Below are 16,951 nucleotides of genomic sequence, written 5' to 3'. Positions count from 1 at the left end.
ATTTTGATTTGCTTATCTCTTTTGCACTTCATGTGGCACTCTCTATGCCCAGCACAATCATGGCACTACCTCTGTGTTGCAGCCCAACGCTATGAATAGGTGAAGTTACAGGAAAGGTGGAATTTCCTGGGGATTATCTGCTAGCCTTTTGTGAGTTTTGGATATCTCTGAAATCCAGTCAGATTGTTGGGGTTTTGTTTGTTTGTTTTCTTTTTGTTTTATTGTTTTTTTTTTTTTCTTCCTAACCATACAGCTTTTTATGGGGCTTTAATGATGAATGGATTTTAGGATCCTTTTGTAGGAGGTTAGGGACTGTCTTGTAGTGGGTGGGAATGCTTGGAATAAAAGTTCTCTAAATCCTTCTAAATGCAAACAGTCCTTCATCTAGTCCTTAATCTTTCTTTGGATATATTAATACCTTATTGTGAAGTCTATATTATTAAAGCTGCTAGATAATTGCAGCATATCCCTAAAGGATGCAGAATTAAGCAGAGCATTAAGTAAAATCTTCCTTCTCATTGCTCTTTCAGCCTTTGAAACAAAAATCTTCCATGGCTTTTTTTCTACTGCATAGATAGTGAGCAAACACAATATTCATGCTTCCCTTTAGCTGTGTCATGAAAAGCCATTGCTGAGTGCTGAGGTAAAAATCCCAGCTTAACTGATCTCCCAGACACAGCTATTGGGGGCTCAGTTATTCCAGAATATGTTGCCACTACTCTTCTCTTTGAAAAGACATCCTGTCTTTATGAAGCCTTGACGGTACTTGACTGTAATTAAGATTAGATTATTTTTCACTTTCAATATTTAGATTAAAAAAAATGAAAATTACTTGTTAGCACACCTAAGGAGTGCTGCATATTGGGTTGAAAGGATGGAATTTCCTTCTGATCCTCAAAGAGAACTAAGTTACACCCTGAAGCATGAAATTTAATTACCCTCATCAGAAGCAGCATGTTGCAGTGAGTTAGGACATAGAAATAAGCATCAGAACTTTTTTATCTCTGATCCTAGTTCTGTCATCTAGTTATTGACTGAATGAGTCATATAACCTTCCTGTGCCTCCCTTTCACCCACTTGAAAAAGCAAGGTGTTTGATGTCTTTGCTAAGGGGCTGTCAGGTCTGTATCAGCACCTGAAGCTGTAATGGTTTGAATGCTAAGTGTTCCTGGGATTGCCTTGCATGCTGCCAGCAGTTCTTGCAACTTGATTTCATACAGTGAAAGTTGGCAGTGTTAGTTTCATTAAAGGAAGTATAATCAAGTTCATATGCAAATAGGAGGAGGACTCCAAGAGGAGGAGGTGGCACTGTTGAGACCTCGTGCATCAGAAAAGCCTTCTGAGCTGGTGTTCCTTTCAGGTCAGTTTTGATGCTCCATCTCAGATACAATTACTAATTGTAGCATCCCAGGAGTGCCTCCAACTTCTCAAGAGGTGGAAGAAAGTCCACCTGGCATGGTTTAACTGAGGAACAGAAAGGAAGGCTCAGTGCCCGGTCAACATATTCCTCTAGACAAATTGTTTTGCTTTACTGTATTTGCAATTGCAGTAGTCTGTTACTGGAGCGATTAGTCATGTCATGTCAGTGGGGAGCTCCAACTGTTTATTGGATGTGAGGAAGTAGCTAATTAAAATAATTTGTTCTGTCATTTAAAAAAACCAACACTTTCTTATGTCTCAGCCCCACTTGGCCAGCAGAGCTTTTGAGTAGACATGTTTCTTAACGTGCTTGTGTAGCATTAAGTTTACATTTCGGAATGGGTAGTGACAAAAATCATCTGATAAGTGTCTGGGCTACTCTTTCCACAGGCATTTTAGAAAAGAAAACTGAGCAAATAACAACCCTGCCATGTAGTGGGTTAGAGATGAGTCCGTTGGAAAGCCTTTTGCCCTCCAACACACAGCATCATTTCGTTGTCTTTGAATGCCTCTGTAGTTCCTGTGTTCTTCCAGGGCCTCTGTGCATATTAAGTTCCAGTCAAAGACTCTCATTTGTAATCACAAGAATTAGATTCAGTTGTGATGCTGAGGTTCTTCACTTACTTCACACTTACTTCACTACTTTACGCTTTGTAGCACTCAAATGTAAATCTTCAGATTTTCCAGAGCAGGGAATTTACTTTAAACAGGTTTGTAAAGCAAAATCTTTGTAACAGTAGTGGGTTTGTTTTTTGGTTTTGCCTTTTTTTTTTTTTTTCGGGGGGGGGGGGGGTGGAGGAGGTGGAGGGTGGGGGTGGCGGTTCTTTGTTTTTTAAGAGACACTCAGGTAAGGATTAGATAGAGATAGATAGACAGCTGTTTTTAACTCTATGGAATTTAACAGGAAAATACATTTTTCTGTAGGTTTTCTCTTCTGCCATTTTAACAGAGTTCCCTGTGTAGAGCAGTTGTGTTGTAGTCTTGTAGCATGTTCTAAATACAGGAGGAGATTCCATTACCAATGGAAGTCTAGTGGCTTAATTGCAAACTTTCATCATTTTCCAAAAAGAGATTTAACTTAAAAATATCCTTTATGGGCTACTTGTGTTTCCCTGAAACCTAAAGCAATTTCTGCCACATTGTGGTGTCTCCCCAGTTACACAGTTCTCAGCAGAATAGCTGTACACAAGAGCCCAGCACTGCAATCCTGAAAGGAGGGTGGAGTTAGCTTCCCTCCCACCACATGTGAGGTGGTATCATTGCAGTCTGGAGTCAAAATCTTGTTGGTATCCTGTTCTAGGCAAGGCACACTGTGTCTGACTCATTGTTCAAACCTAATAAAAATTACAGATCCTTTTCTTGGGATAGGGTGATGTTATAAGTTTCCTTTTAAAATCATTTAAAGAAGTAATAAAAGAAAAAGGGAATAAAATCATTACAATTATTTAGTCTTTTCTATGGCAAAACTTCTGTGAAACCACCTTCTAAAGAGGCATTTTGAGGGGAGTGCAGGGAAGCATTCTTGGAACCATCAGAGGGATGTTAAAGGTCTGATTCAGTGACACTAATAAAGATATTGACTGTATTTAACCTATCACTAACAGTTATGTCTTGCTTATGCAAAAGGCCACAGAAAAAGGTAGAAAGACAAGTGGCATTAAATCAATAGAGGAAAATGTATACCATTTTCTTTCTCTTATGATGCATTGCCTATCAAGAATTACCTCCTTTAATGCTAAATAAACTCTGGCATTAATATACAGTAACTTTATTCATTGCTTTTTTAGAATGTGGTTCCTTTTCAAGACTATCTCATCAGGCATCAAATTCAGGCCCTGGTGTCTTTTAAGTAAATTTAAGATCAGTAACCTGAAATTAATTTAAAGTTGATAATTAAAAGTCATTACAAGACAGCACACTGTATTGTTTGAATTAATGAGGAAAGAGTTTACACAGCCTTCTATGGGTCACTTTATCTTTTTATTCCCTTCCATGTCTTAGAACTGTGTTGGTATCTTTTTGAAAACTTTTTTTCCCCCTTTAATTATTAATTTTCTATTTGCTGCAGACTGAAAAGGTCTAGTCTAGCTCTTCCTTTGTGCAGTGCCCGTTAATTGCTGTAGCGAAAGAAAATCTGGAGTAGTATGGTGACAAGATTCAAACCTGTTCTAAACTCCTGTATAATCACACAAGGGCATTCAGGATGATGGAAGTTATGTTCTTTCACCAACTCATCTAGTAAAGGTGGAAAAAAAACCTCTTTTGGATTCCTACTGCTAGTTTTTAATTCTGCCTTTAAAGTTTCATTCTCAAAAATCAGCTTCTAATTTTTTTTCACTACTTTTATTATGCCACAGGTGCATTTTTATGTGAAATACTCTGATGCAGCCACTATTATTTCTGCTTAATTTTGTAAGTTCACTGAACCTCTTACCAAGGAGATAAAACTAAGTCCTTGCAGAATTTTATTGTGTTTTCCTTCCAGGCATGCCTTGATAGGTGTTGGTAACAGTAAGAGTATTTTATATGAAAGACAGGCTGATGCTGGAGAAATAAAATCACACTGTAGGTCAGCTTAGGTATGAGGAATCTGTGAAATTCCGTAATTATTTTCTGTGGGGAGTGGAGATGAGAGTGCAAAACACAGCTTGACTTCAGAAAGCTATTTTCTTAAAGAGAGGGGATAGTTCCAAGTTGTATTCACAGGCTCACAGGATGTCAGGGGTTGGAAGGGGACCCAAAGAGATCATCGAGTCCAACCCCCCTGTCAGAGCAGGACCATACAATCTAGCTCAGGTCACAGAGGAATGCATCTAGACAGGCCTTTAAAATCTCCAGAGAAGGAGACTCCACAACCCCTCAGGGGAGCCTGTTCCAGTGGTCTGTGACACTCACAGTAAATAAGTTCCCTCCTGTTAATAGCTGCTGGGAGCACATAAGCTGAATTGGGACTCAGGAGGGACCATGCAGCTCTTAAATTTCCCACACGACAATTCACGTGCCTTTAGCTCTCACTTATGATGTATAAGGCAATAGGGCTTAGAGGTTGGATATTTGGGCCTTTTTTTTTTTTTTTTTTTGGCTAATTGTTTCCTTATTCTTCTCATATGTTGAAGACTTTTGCTTTCCAATTAGCTTCTAAATGTGAGAAAGCAGTCACTTTGACAGCCAGGCTGGGATAGCGTACTGAATGAAACTTAGCTCGTGCCTGGGGACCAGTGCAAACTGGGAAGGCACTGTACTGGAAACATAAATGGCAAGGCAGGTGTCAGGCTGGCTGGCAGCATGAAAATTAATTCTGCCTTCCAGATATGGATAGATGTCTGGGGAACGGTCACAAAGATGGTTGCTGTATGTGGAATGTCAAGACCAAAGTCGCAAAGCTTGCTGGAATCAAGCATTTTGAAACCCTTCTTTAGCAGGACGAAAGAGCACTCAATGAGTATCTGTGTGTTGGATTCAAAAGCATTTTACCATGAGGACAGACAAATGCAGGATGCCAGTGTTCTGGCTGAGATTTCACTTAAGAGTTCTAGCACACCTTTTTAATTCACTGCCTCTAAGAGAGCATCCTGACTTGTACTTGCAATTAGTGCAGGAATTGCCCAGAAAAGCACTCAAACTGGCACCTAAAGCATTAGTGTATTGATTAGAACTAATCAGGAATATATTCCTCCTGAAGCTATGCACCTCCTGAACAACCAAAGGTTGTCTAAACTGTAAGTATCTCACAGAAATTATTGCTATGAAATCTGGATTATGGCTTTTGAAGCTGGAAAATTGCATGTGAAGTGGAAGCAGAAGAGCATAACCTGGTACCTGGGAAACTTGGTCATAGAATCATAGAATGGCTTGAGTTGGAAGGCACCTTAAAGTGCATCTAGCTCCAGCACCCCTGCCATGGGCAGGGACACCTTGCACTAGACCAGGTTGCTCAAAGCCTCACCCAGCCTGCTCTTAAACACTTCCAGGGGTGAGGCATCTACAACCTCTCTGGGCAACCTGTTCCAGCGTTTCACCACCCTCATAGTAAAGAACTTCTTCCTAATGTCCTATCTAAATCTACCCTGCTGCAGTTTCAAACCATTTCCCCTTGACCTATAACCACAGGCCCTTCAGAGGTCCTTCTTCAGCTTTCCTGTAGTCCCCTTCAAGTACTGGATGGGATGGGAGCTTTAGGAAAGTTTAGGTTACGAAGAAATACTTCAGCTTGTTCAGGATCTAACACCTAACCCTTGCAGGACTGTACAAGGCCCAAGGTGGCTTCTAGCATTCACGTTAGAGTGTGAATGAGTTTACAGAAGGTCCTTTGAAAACTCAGGCCTTCAGCAGCATTTTCTGTTTTGGAGGAGAGCAATCCAGCCTTGTAAAAGAAATTCTATAGGCAACAATTTCTCATGTCTGAACTTGTCTGAAGTCTGAAAATATTTGAATCTAGGATTTTGAACGATCAGAGAATTGTCAGGGTTGGAAGGGACCTCAAGGATCATCTAGTTCCAGCCCCCCTGCCATGGGCAGGGACACCTCACACTAGATCAGGTTGCTGTTGGTTTGTGTCTAAATCTATGTATATTGCAGATTCTAGATGTCTGAGCCAACTTCTTCCTGACTGTGACTTCAACGAAGGTCCTGTTGGGTGAATCTGACCTACTGTGTCAAGACACTGAGCAGTGCCTACACAATGGAATGTGGTGTGTTCCTTTACAGCATAAGGGATTAAATGAAGATGTTAAATTAGGATTTTCTTAATTGCTTGAAACAGCATCTAGAGAAATCACCATGGTTGTTCTGGCCAGTGTTGTGGTGAAATGGGTTGTGTGGAAGTGATAGCTATGTGCACAGGAACTGATGCCTTTGTCCTCACAGTTGTCATTTTACCAATCTGATTCGTCACTCCATGGAGTGCTTAGAGGGTAACAGGAGCAATCTGTTATCTGCTGTAATTTGATTTTGGGACCTAAAATTCCCAGAACTGCAGAATGGTTGCAACTGGAAGGAAACTACTGACCTGGGAATGTGTGGTTGGAAAGCTGTGACTCAAAGATGGACCTGCGGCTATTGGTTGACAGTTTACTAAATATTAGTCAGCAGTATTCTCAGGTTCCCAAGAGAGCCAATGGCATCCTGGCTTGTATTAGAAACACTGTGGCTAGCAGGAACAGGGAAGTGATCATCTCCCTGTACTCTGCACTGGTGAGGCCACACCTCGAGTGTTGTGTTCAGTTCTGAGCCCCTCACTATAAGAAGGACATCGAGGTGCTGGAGCATGTCCAGAGAAAGGCAGTGAGGCTTGTAAAGGGTCTGGAGCACATGGCCTATGAGGAGAGTCTGAGGGGTGTTCAGTCTGGAGAAGAGGAGACTGAGAGGAGACCTCATCACTCTCTACAATTACCTGAAGGGAGGTTGGAGCAAGGAGAGGGCAGCCTCTTCTCCTTGGTGGCAAGAGACAGGACCAGAGGAAATGGTTTCAAGCTGCACCAGGGGAGGTTCAGGCTGGATGCTAGGAAATATATCTTCACAGAGGGTGTTCTCAACCATTGGAATGGTCTGCCCAGGGCAGTGGTGGAGTCACCATCCCTGGAGGTGTTTAAGCAGTGTGTGGACCTGGCGCTTAGGGACAGGGCTTAGTGTTGACCCTTCAGTGCTGGGTCAAGAGTTGAACTGGATGATCTTTGAGGTCTCTTCCAAGCACATGTATTCTGTGATTATTTTGTGAATGTCTGAGACTGATTAGTTCAAATTACTTGCTTGATGCAGAGTTAGCTAGAACTGGTTACCAAGAGCCATATCCAGTTAGTTTTTGAGCATCTCCATATGTTTTCTAGGCCTCTTGTTCCAGTGTTCAATCACCCTTGTAAATTTGTTTTCTCTTGTTTTTAAATGGAATTTTCTGCCTTTAATCCAAGCAAATCCACTATTGCCCCAGAGGCATACCACTAGTTGCTGTCCTCCAGCTGGACTTCCTGCTACTGGTGATACCCTCTAAGCCTGGCAAGTCAACCAATTTTCAGTCCACCTCACTGTCCACTTACAAAATCTGTACTTCCATCAGTTTGTCAGTGAGGATGGAATGAGAGACAGCACTGAAAATCCTACAAAAGTCCAGATCACCACCATCCACTGCTCCCCTCATACACCAAGCTGATCATCTCAGAATAGAAAGCCATCAAGCTGGTTAAAACTGGTTTCAGTATGAAGAGGTCCCACACATGGTGTTTCCCCACCTATCTCAAAGGATGACTGAAGTAGCTTTTGTGCTACCTTACTAAAATGCTTTCTAGATTCATAAAATAGAGGCAACTAATAGAAATTTAATAAAGCTACTTTCAATTAACATCTAATGCATATTAGTTATCCTGATGTAGATCTTGCTGCTGCCAGTACAGGATCTGCAAATGAGCCTGAGTCTGTTAAATACACCAAAATCTGAAGATAAAAGTCTGTTTTCTGACATGGAATGACAGCAGAAGCAACTCCCATCTGAATTTGTTCATGGAGAGCAGTAAAGGGGAAAAGGACCTGGGAGTCTTAGTGGATGGAAGGTCGACCATGAGCCAGCAACATGCTCTTGTGGCCAAGGAGGCCATTCTGGGATGTATTAGAAGGGCTGTGGTTAGTAGGTCAAAAGAGGTTGTCCTCCCCCTCCACTCTGCCCTGGTGAGGCTGTATCTGGAATATTGTGTCCAGTTCTGGGCCCCTCAGTTCAAGAGGGACCTCAGGGTACTGCTTGATAGAGTCCAACACAGAGCCACAAAAATTGTGAAGGGAGTGGAACATCTGCCTTATGAGGAGAGACTGAGGGAGCTGAGGGCTCTTTAGCTTGGAGAAGAGGAGACTGAGAGGTGACCTCATTGCTGTTTATAAAGATGTGCAGGGTGAGTGCCAAGAGGATGGAGCCAGGCTCTGCTGGGTGATGCCCAATGACAGGACAAGGGGCATTGGATGGAAGTTGAGGCATAGGAAGTTCCATGTGAATATGAGGAAGAATTTTTTCCCTGTGAGAGTGACAGAACACTGGAATAGGCTGCCCAGAGGGATTGTGGAGTCTCCCTCTCTGGAGGTATTCAAACACCACCTGGATGAGTTCCTGTGTGATCTAGTATAGGTGATCCTGCTCTGGCAGGGAAGTTGGACTGGATGATCTTCCGAGGTCCCTTCCAGCCCCTAACATTCCATGATCTCTCTACTCACCCAGTATCTATTTTTAGTGTCCCTGATAAATCCACCAGTTACTGTCATTTTTAGTGCATTTATTTTTATGTCTCTGAAGAAAGAGGCTGACACTTGGGATTTCTGTTCACACGAATCTTTGAATCTCAGTCAACCTGTTGTAGGATACCATACGATGTGGGTATATTTTGTAATGGATCTGGACTTGAGTGAAGTTGCCTTGCCTTTTCCAGCCTTGCATTGCAGTGATATAAACTACCTGCTTGGCAACAGCTCTGAGAGTTAATGAAGTTTCTGTGGTAAACTATGAGAGGCCTGAGAATTTCAAACTAAAGTTATTGCACCAGTAACTCAGAAAAGCAATTCCTAAAACTCCTGGCACATTTATCCAGAGGGTTAGCAGTAGCACAAAAATGGAAATCATTGTTGAGAGGCACTCTGTACTTGGAATTAAAATCCATCAGTCTTGTGAAGCTGAGGAGAACGATTTCCATGACATACAGATGCTGCTGTATTTCATAACCAAAATTAAATCTAGGGTGGTATTTCTACTTTATTTGCAGGGAAATTCTCATCCTCTAATCCCTATAATATACCTAATTTGAGATGACATCAAAAGAAATAACACACACAGGAGCTAGGCATTTAAAATGCCCTCAGTGCTTTATTTTATTTAATTTCAGTAAAGGCAGATTTACCTCTTTAGAGGAGGAGATGGAAAAGGACCAAGGATGCCAACATCCCCTTCTTGAGCAGGAACCTTGAGCACAGAATTTGGAAGATATGTGGCAATGAGAATCTCACTAAACAAACAGACAAGAAAAGAAATGTAACAATCTATTCTACTTGGAAAAGGAGGGAGGAAGAAACCTAGTAGAATTATAAAATCATGGAATAGTATGGGTTGGAAGGGACCTCTGCCAAAGAGGGATCACCTAGGACACGTCACACAGGAACAAGTCCAGGTGGGTTTTGAAGGTCACCAGAGAAGGAGACACCCAACCTCTCTGGGCAGCCTGCTCCGGTGCTCCAGCATCCTCACAGCAAAGCAGCATTTCCTCATATTGAGGTGGAGCTTCCTGTGTTCCAGTTTGTACCCATTGCCCTTTGTCCTATCACAGATCACCCCTGTCAAGAGATTGGCCCCTTCATGTTGAGGTGGAACTTCTTTAAAGTAAGTAAATAAAATCCAGTATTAAAAAGAGTTTCAAGGTGAACTGCAGCAGGGTCTTTATGCAACCATTGCTCAGGACTCTTCCTTAGGTCTTTAACATATCCTTTGGCATCTTCCTTGCCTGCTGGGAATTTTGTCCAGCTCAGTGGAGCACAATGCCACTGTTGTGTCCCTGAGGAGATAAACAGTGTGTCAGCCTCTAGAGCAGAGAAAAACTTCCTAGCTGGGAGCAGTATAGGTTCTGCAGTTTGGAATTGATCCATAGTTGTGGCGATCACAAGTGGTGGTTGGTTGGTTGGTTGGTGCCAATGTCATACAAATATGTTGTTTAATTTCTTTTCAGAGGGGTGTCTTATACTTGATAGCATCCAAAATTTGGTGCATTTCTGGAGAAATGTTATGAATTCCAGATAAACTGTGGAGTTTGTTTTATTCAGAACATCTATTGCAGTTAAGTTGAGGGCACCAGAGCTGGATGCAGTACTCTAGATGAAGTCTAACCAGAGCGGAGCAGAGTATCAGATTCACCTCTCTGGATCTGCTGGCCACACTTCTTTTGATGCAGCCCAGGATGCCATTGGCCTTCTGGGTTGCAAGCACACATTGCTGGCTCATGTCCAGCTTCTCATTCACCAGAACTCGAAGGGCTTTTCTATAGGGCTGCTTGCTATCACCAGGGAACTGCTTGAGAGGGTACAGCAAAGGGCTGTGAAGATAATTAGGGGACTAGATCATGTCTCTTATGAAGAAAGTTCAAGGTACTTATGTCTTTTTGGCCTGGAGAGAAGACTGAAAGGGAATCTTGTCAATGCTTATAAATATGTAAAAGGTGGGTGTCAGGAGGATGGGGCCAGCCTTTTTTCAGAGGTGACTTGTGACAGAACACCAGGTAATGGGATCAAACTAGAACGTAGGAATTTCCATGTAAACATGAGGAGGAACTTCTTTACATAGAAGGTGGTGGAGCACTGGACCAGGCTTCCCAGAGAGATGGTGGATCCTCCACCTCTGGAATAATTCAAAGCCTGCCTGGACACGGTCTTGTGCAACCTGCTTTAGGTGAATGTACTCTGGTGGGGTTTGGAACCGATGATCTCCAGAGGTCCCTTCCAACCCCTATAATTCTGTTTCTCTATGACTCTGTAATAGAAATGTGAAAAAGTGGATTATTAGTGACTGTGTAGCTGTATAGATTCATTGTACTTTAGGAGGAAGTGCTTCACAATGGGATGGTGAAAAACTGGAACAAATTGCCCAGAGAGGTGATGGAGGCCCCATCCCTGGAGGCATTTAAGGTCAGACTTGATGGGACCCTGAGCAACCTGACCTAGTTGGAGATGTCTCAGAGAAGGGCCACGAGGATGATCAGAGGGCTGGAGCACCTCTCTTATGAGAACAGGCTGAGAGAGTTGGGACTATTCAGTCGGGACAAGAGAAGGCTCCAAAGAGACCTTATTGTGGCCTTCAAGTATCTTAAGGGTGGTGAGACACTGGAACAGATTGCCTGGGGAGCTGGTAGAAGCCTCATCCCTGGAGGTTTTTAAGGCCAGGCTGGATGTGGCTCTGAGCAACCTGCTCTAGTGTGAGGTGTCCCTGCCCATGGCAGGGGGCTTGGAATTAGATGATCCTTGAAGTCCCTTCCAACCATGACAGTTCTATGATTCTATGTCCCTGTTGACTGCATGTGGGTTGGACAAGACGACTTTGAGGGTCCCTTCCAACCTGATGATTCTATGAACTCGTAGATATTCCAGTGAGCTCCGTTAGAAGCAAAGCATGTTACCTCAACTAGTGATGCAGTCCTGGGAGTTACAGCTATTGTGCAAGCCCTGGAGACTGGCTGATTGCCTGTGTGACTAAGACTTTGCTGGTGAGAGCGATATTTAGAGAGAGTGTGCATGTGCTACAGATTGCACAGCTTCTCTGCAGAGAAAGTTAGGCTTCTTTGAAACAGCAGGCAGACATCTGTGAGAGATCCAGGAGCACAGAAGTCTAACAGGAGAAAGCAATAAGCTACTTTGTGGCTGGGTTTTTCTCAGCTTCCTTTTGCAAAATCCATGAGAAGGAAAGGCCCTGACCATGGAGGACCCCGAGGGGAGTGAGGGCTGGGGCAGGAGGCACCGTTTGACCTGCCCCATGCAGAGCTGCTGCTTTGAGGGATTTGGTCCTTGTAAAGTCATGTTTCTTACCACTCTTCTCCTTTGTTCTTTCCTCTCGCTGCATGATGACACCAGATGGGTGCTGCTTCAAAGGAGAGTTGGACATCTAGAAAAACCGTTTCGGATCTCACTGGAGTACGTCACTAATGGGAACAAGAGCGTAGCAGCTGTGGATTCCTTTGCCATGAAGAACTGCAGCACAGGTAATGCAGAGTGCTTTGTTGCTTCTGATTTATCATCTTTTCATGCCTTTTTGGAGAGGAGCATGGTTCTGGCTGTTACAGAACCTTCACAGAATGCAAGCTTCTTATCAAATCAATGGAACAAAAATAGAAATGTGAAGATTCAGATTGGATGTTAGGAAGAAATTCTTCCCCATAAGGGTGGTGAGACACTGGAACAGGTTGCCCAAGGAGGTGGTAGAAGCCTCATCCCTGGAGGTTTTAAGGCCAGGCTGGATGTGACTCTGAGCAACCTGATCTAGTGTGAGGTGTCCCTGCCCATGGCAGAAAGGTTGGAACTGGATGATCCTTGAGGTCCCTTCCAACCAATTCTATGATTTAGATAAAATTAATGAAAAAAAAGCACTCTCCCTTCCATGGAAGAATGTTATTAATGTTACCTTAAAAGGTTTTAACTTCTTGAAGGAAACAAGTTGGTTTAGTTCTCTTGGGAAAGAATTTCTAGGAAAAAGAAGCTTGAGGAGGGTAGATTTAGACTGGGTAGTACAAAGAAATTCTTTACAGTGAGGGTGGTGAGACGCTGGAACAGGTTGCCCAGAGAGGTATTGGATGCCTCCTCCCTAAAGGTGTTCAAGGCAAGGTTGGATTATGCCATGAACAACCTGGTCTAGTGGGATGTGTCCCTGCCCATGGCAGGGGGGTTGGAACTAGATATCTTTAAGGTCCCTTCCAACCCAAACCATTCTATGATTCTTTTCAGCCATTCAGAAATGGGCTGAATAAAAGCACTAGGAACAATAACAGGCAAAGGAATTGAGAAATGCTACGGGTACACTTGAGCTTCTGCTGACTGTCTGAAGTTTTCAGGCTTTAATAAGGACTGCAACAGCAATTTAGCCCTTCCATTGCAGTCCCAAGGCAAGAGAGAAATGGAGACCTTATTAGATGATCTTTGAGGTCTCTTCCAACCTGAACCATTCTATGAATCCAGGAAAATTTCATTTTGGGAGAACCAAAGCAGCATAAATCCTTACTTGCCAAATGCCTATCCTGACAACTTCACTTCTGCAGCAGAAAACAGAACAGCTAAGTGGCTCCTAGAAAGATACCTTGCAAACCATGTTTTTGCTGTCTTCGTTTGTTGGTGGGGTTTTTTTTGTTTGTTTTTTTTTTTTTTTGGGGGGGGGTGTGAAAGGTAGGGGGGCTGTGTGCTTGTTTAGGGTCTTTTCGGGGGGGTTGTTTTGTTTTTGTTTTGTTTTTGGGGGGGGTGTTGTTTTTTTTTAACAACTCTGGAAAATTTGATTCTATTAAAATCTGCCTTTCTAGGGCAGTGTTCCAAAGGAGGTATTGCTGACTAACCCCTAATAGCTCGATGTGGTATGTGACCATTTTAATAATGGTCAATATTAATGGAGGTTGCTCTTTAAAATACAAGCTCTGTTATCAACTCAAGAATGTAAATGTAATGCTTTGTGCTGGAAACAGCTGCATTTTAGTTCTACCAGCTTTATGGAGCTTGTGAATCATGCTGAAATCATCAGGTGGCATGTCAGTGAAGAATAGTATTACGTATGGCACTTAACACATTACTTTTTGTCCATGTTATTTATTTGGAGTGCTGCCCATCCTTTTCAGCTTCTCCAGGACAGGGAAATCTGCTGGAGGATGTAAAATATTTTGATTGTTTACCTTACTCTCCACAAAGACCACTTGTATTAAAGGAGTTTATTGCATTGTCCATGCATAAAGGTGAGCTCTCAGCTCCAACAAGCCACAGCCTGACATTGTGCTGAGAGTTCAAGGCGTGTTCAGACAGAATTCATTTGTCCTGCTGTTGATACATGGAATGAATCTTGGTGTTTCTGTAAGGCTGAAGGGGAAGTATTTCAACTCCTAAACCCAAAGAAAAATGAACGGGACAGGAATCATTCAATTCCACAGTGCTTTGGGAGTTCAGTTCAAGAAATTTTATGATAGATTACCTATGAAGGTACATGAATTCTTCTCTTAGGAGTGCTTGAAGGACAGCCACAAATGACAGAGGGTTAGGTGAGTGAAAGGTTCATAGTTTCCTAGAATTGTTTTGGCTGGAAAAGACCTGTAACATCATTGAGTCCAACTGTCTACCTAACACTACCATGGCCACCAAACCATGCTCCAAAAAAATACCATGTCCACATGTTTTTTCCACACCTCCTGGAACAAGTGACTCCACCACTTCCCTGGGCAGCCTGTTCCAATGCCTGATCACCACTCTTGCAGGAAAGAAATTTCTCCTCATATCCAACCTAAACCTCCCCTGGCACAATTTCAGGCCATTTCCTCTCATCCTATCAGTTTTTACTAAGGAGAAGAGACCAACCCCCACCTTACTGCAACCTGCTTTCAGGAAGCTGTAGAGAGCAATAAAGTTTCTTCTTGATATATGATGTTGGCTGAGTGAGCTCAAACCAATATTGGACACTGTTCTGCAGATGACAGATGTCAGTTGCTGAGTCTGTTAAGATATTTTGTGAGCAAAAGAAGGAACAAATCTCCCATTTTGTCTACAGATTTGTAGCAATTGGCTACTCCTCTGCTTTGCTTACAGGACACGTTGTATGGACGATGCCATCAGGGAATAAAGCCACTTGTTCTTTTTTCAGTTGGCTGAAGCTACTAAGGCTTTTGCACACAGCTACTGATGTGACACCGTGTCTTTTTAAGAGAAAGAAGGTGATGATGAGCAGCCAAGGGTGGTACCTTAGGCTTCAAGAAAATAGGAAAAGTAATAAGGAAAGATTAATCTAAATCTAATTTTTTTTCTGCAGCTGTTAGAATCCTTTGGGCAGCTTAACTACTTGGAGAGGTTAATGTCACTGAAGCACCTAAACCATGGATGAATTTGGGAAAGAAATATCTGAAAACCAGTAACAAGCCTTCAAGCATAATTTTTTCTAAGCCATTTGAAGACCACATACACAATTTAAAAGAAATTAAAGCGCACAGACACTCTCAGGAAATTAGGCTACAATTTCTATAGGCTCAAATCTAAGTTAGACTCCAACAGGGACTTGAAGAAGGTAGAAGTTTGAGGTTGTGATTTGGTTTCGAGCTTTGGAAATTCCGTATTTTAAAGTTCTTTAATCATGGAGAAGATGGAATTTTTATTGCATTTTAACTGAAAAAAAAAATTAAAAATTAACAGCCTATTAGGGACTGAATGAGAAGTTAAAATCGGGGAAATAATTACTTCAGGTGCTGATACAATTCTGATTTTTTTTAAAATTTGCATTTAAAAATTCTAGATTCATACCTCACATAACTAAAAATTATTGAGTGGAAATGTAACACTATCTTCATTGTGTTCCACTTTTTTTTTTCTTCATTCAACAGTGCAGCAGATTGGAAAATAAAAGTGATTTGTCACTTGAGTATCTTCACAGTTCCAAATTCCCATCATGAAATCAGTCTTGATTGAGTTAGATTGACAGGAAAAAAAAAAAAAAAGAAAGCCCTTATAAATAGAGAGGTGCACTTGGGGTTTGTTTGCAGGGTTGTGGAGTGGTGGCATTGTTTGGTTGGGTTTTTTTTCTTTTGCTGTCCAGGATTGGCTAATATTGCATTTCATAGGATTACAGGATGGTTAGGGGTTGGAAGGGATGTCTGGAGTCCAATCCCCCTGCCAGAGCAGGACCATAGAAGCTAGCATGGGTTGCACAGGAATGCATCCAGGTGAGTCTTGAAAGTCTCCAGAGAAGGAGACTCTGCAACCTCTCTGGGGAGCCTGTTCCAGTGCTCTGTGACCCTTACAGTGAAGAACTTCCTCCTCGTGTTGAGGTGGAACTTCCCGTGCTGTAGTTTATATCCATTGCCCCTGGTCCTATCACAGGGCACAAGTGAGCAGAGCCTGTCCCTTCTTTCTTGACACCCAGCCCTCAGATATTTATAAACATTTATTAGATCCTCTCTCAGTCTTCTCTCCAGACTAACCAGCCCCAAGTCTCTGAGCCCTTCCTCATAAGGCAGTGCTCCAGTCCCTTAATCATCCTGGTAGCTCTCCATTGGACTCTCTCAAGTGGATCCCTCTCCCTGCTGAACTGGAGAGCCCAAAACTGGATGCAATATTCCAGGTGAGGTCTCACTAGGGCTGAGTAGAGGGGGAGGAGAACTTCCGTCAGTCTGCTGGACACACTCTTCTTAATGCACCCCAGGATACCACTGACCTTCTTGGCCACCAGCACACATTACTGTCCCATGGATAAGTTGTTGTCCACCAGGATTCCCAGGTCCTTCTCCGTGGGGCCGCTCTCCGTTGGTGCATCGCTTCTCATTGCTGTATTTCACCATCATCATTCTTCTCAGCACTCCATCCTCTAGCTTTCTTTGAGGGGCTTTTAACAGTTGACACGTGCTAAGTGTTGGGTATTTTTAACAAAGAGCTTTCCTGAACCATAGATTTAAGAAATCCATGGTCTGCAGTCAATAGAAAGGCTGCTTGGACATCTATAGGTTTTGGATTAGGACAGTTAACAAGCAGCATTGCCCATCATCCCACAGCCAATTGACTTTCAATTACTGTCTGAAATGTGAAGAAGATTGTGTTTGTCAGCGTGTAAAACCTTAACTATTGATTGTCTAATTTTCTCTCTTACAACTTACTATCTAAATAAGTGCAGTATTCAAAGCCGGGGTGGGGGGGAGGCGGGAGGGGAAGTAATTAACACTGCAGCAAAGTAATATATTAATTTAATAGTGTCAGTTAAGAATTTGTTCCTTCTACAAGTAAAGTAATTGGTACAGTGGCATTTTATGGTTGACAGTAATTTTTAGTAGTAAAAACAGGGTTTATTTCCTAAGGAATGTGT

General features: G+C 42.5%; 1 protein-coding gene across 1 annotated transcript in view; it reads left to right on the top strand.

The window, feature by feature from the left end:
• Positions 1–16,951, top strand: part of ALK (ALK receptor tyrosine kinase) — a 383,537-nt gene that overhangs the window by 243,653 nt on the left and 122,933 nt on the right. Inside the window, exon 6 of the mRNA XM_054397449.1 lies at positions 11,998–12,125. Within this exon, the coding sequence (XP_054253424.1) occupies positions 11,998–12,125 (128 nt within the window). The remainder of the gene's footprint in view (positions 1–11,997; positions 12,126–16,951) is intronic.

This window comes from Indicator indicator, chromosome 2 (assembly GCF_027791375.1).
Source record: "Indicator indicator isolate 239-I01 chromosome 2, UM_Iind_1.1, whole genome shotgun sequence".
In the NCBI taxonomy this organism is placed as follows: domain Eukaryota; kingdom Metazoa; phylum Chordata; class Aves; order Piciformes; family Indicatoridae; genus Indicator; species Indicator indicator.
Note: the sequence above shows the minus strand (reverse complement) of the source record. Positions and strands in the feature narration are given on the sequence as shown.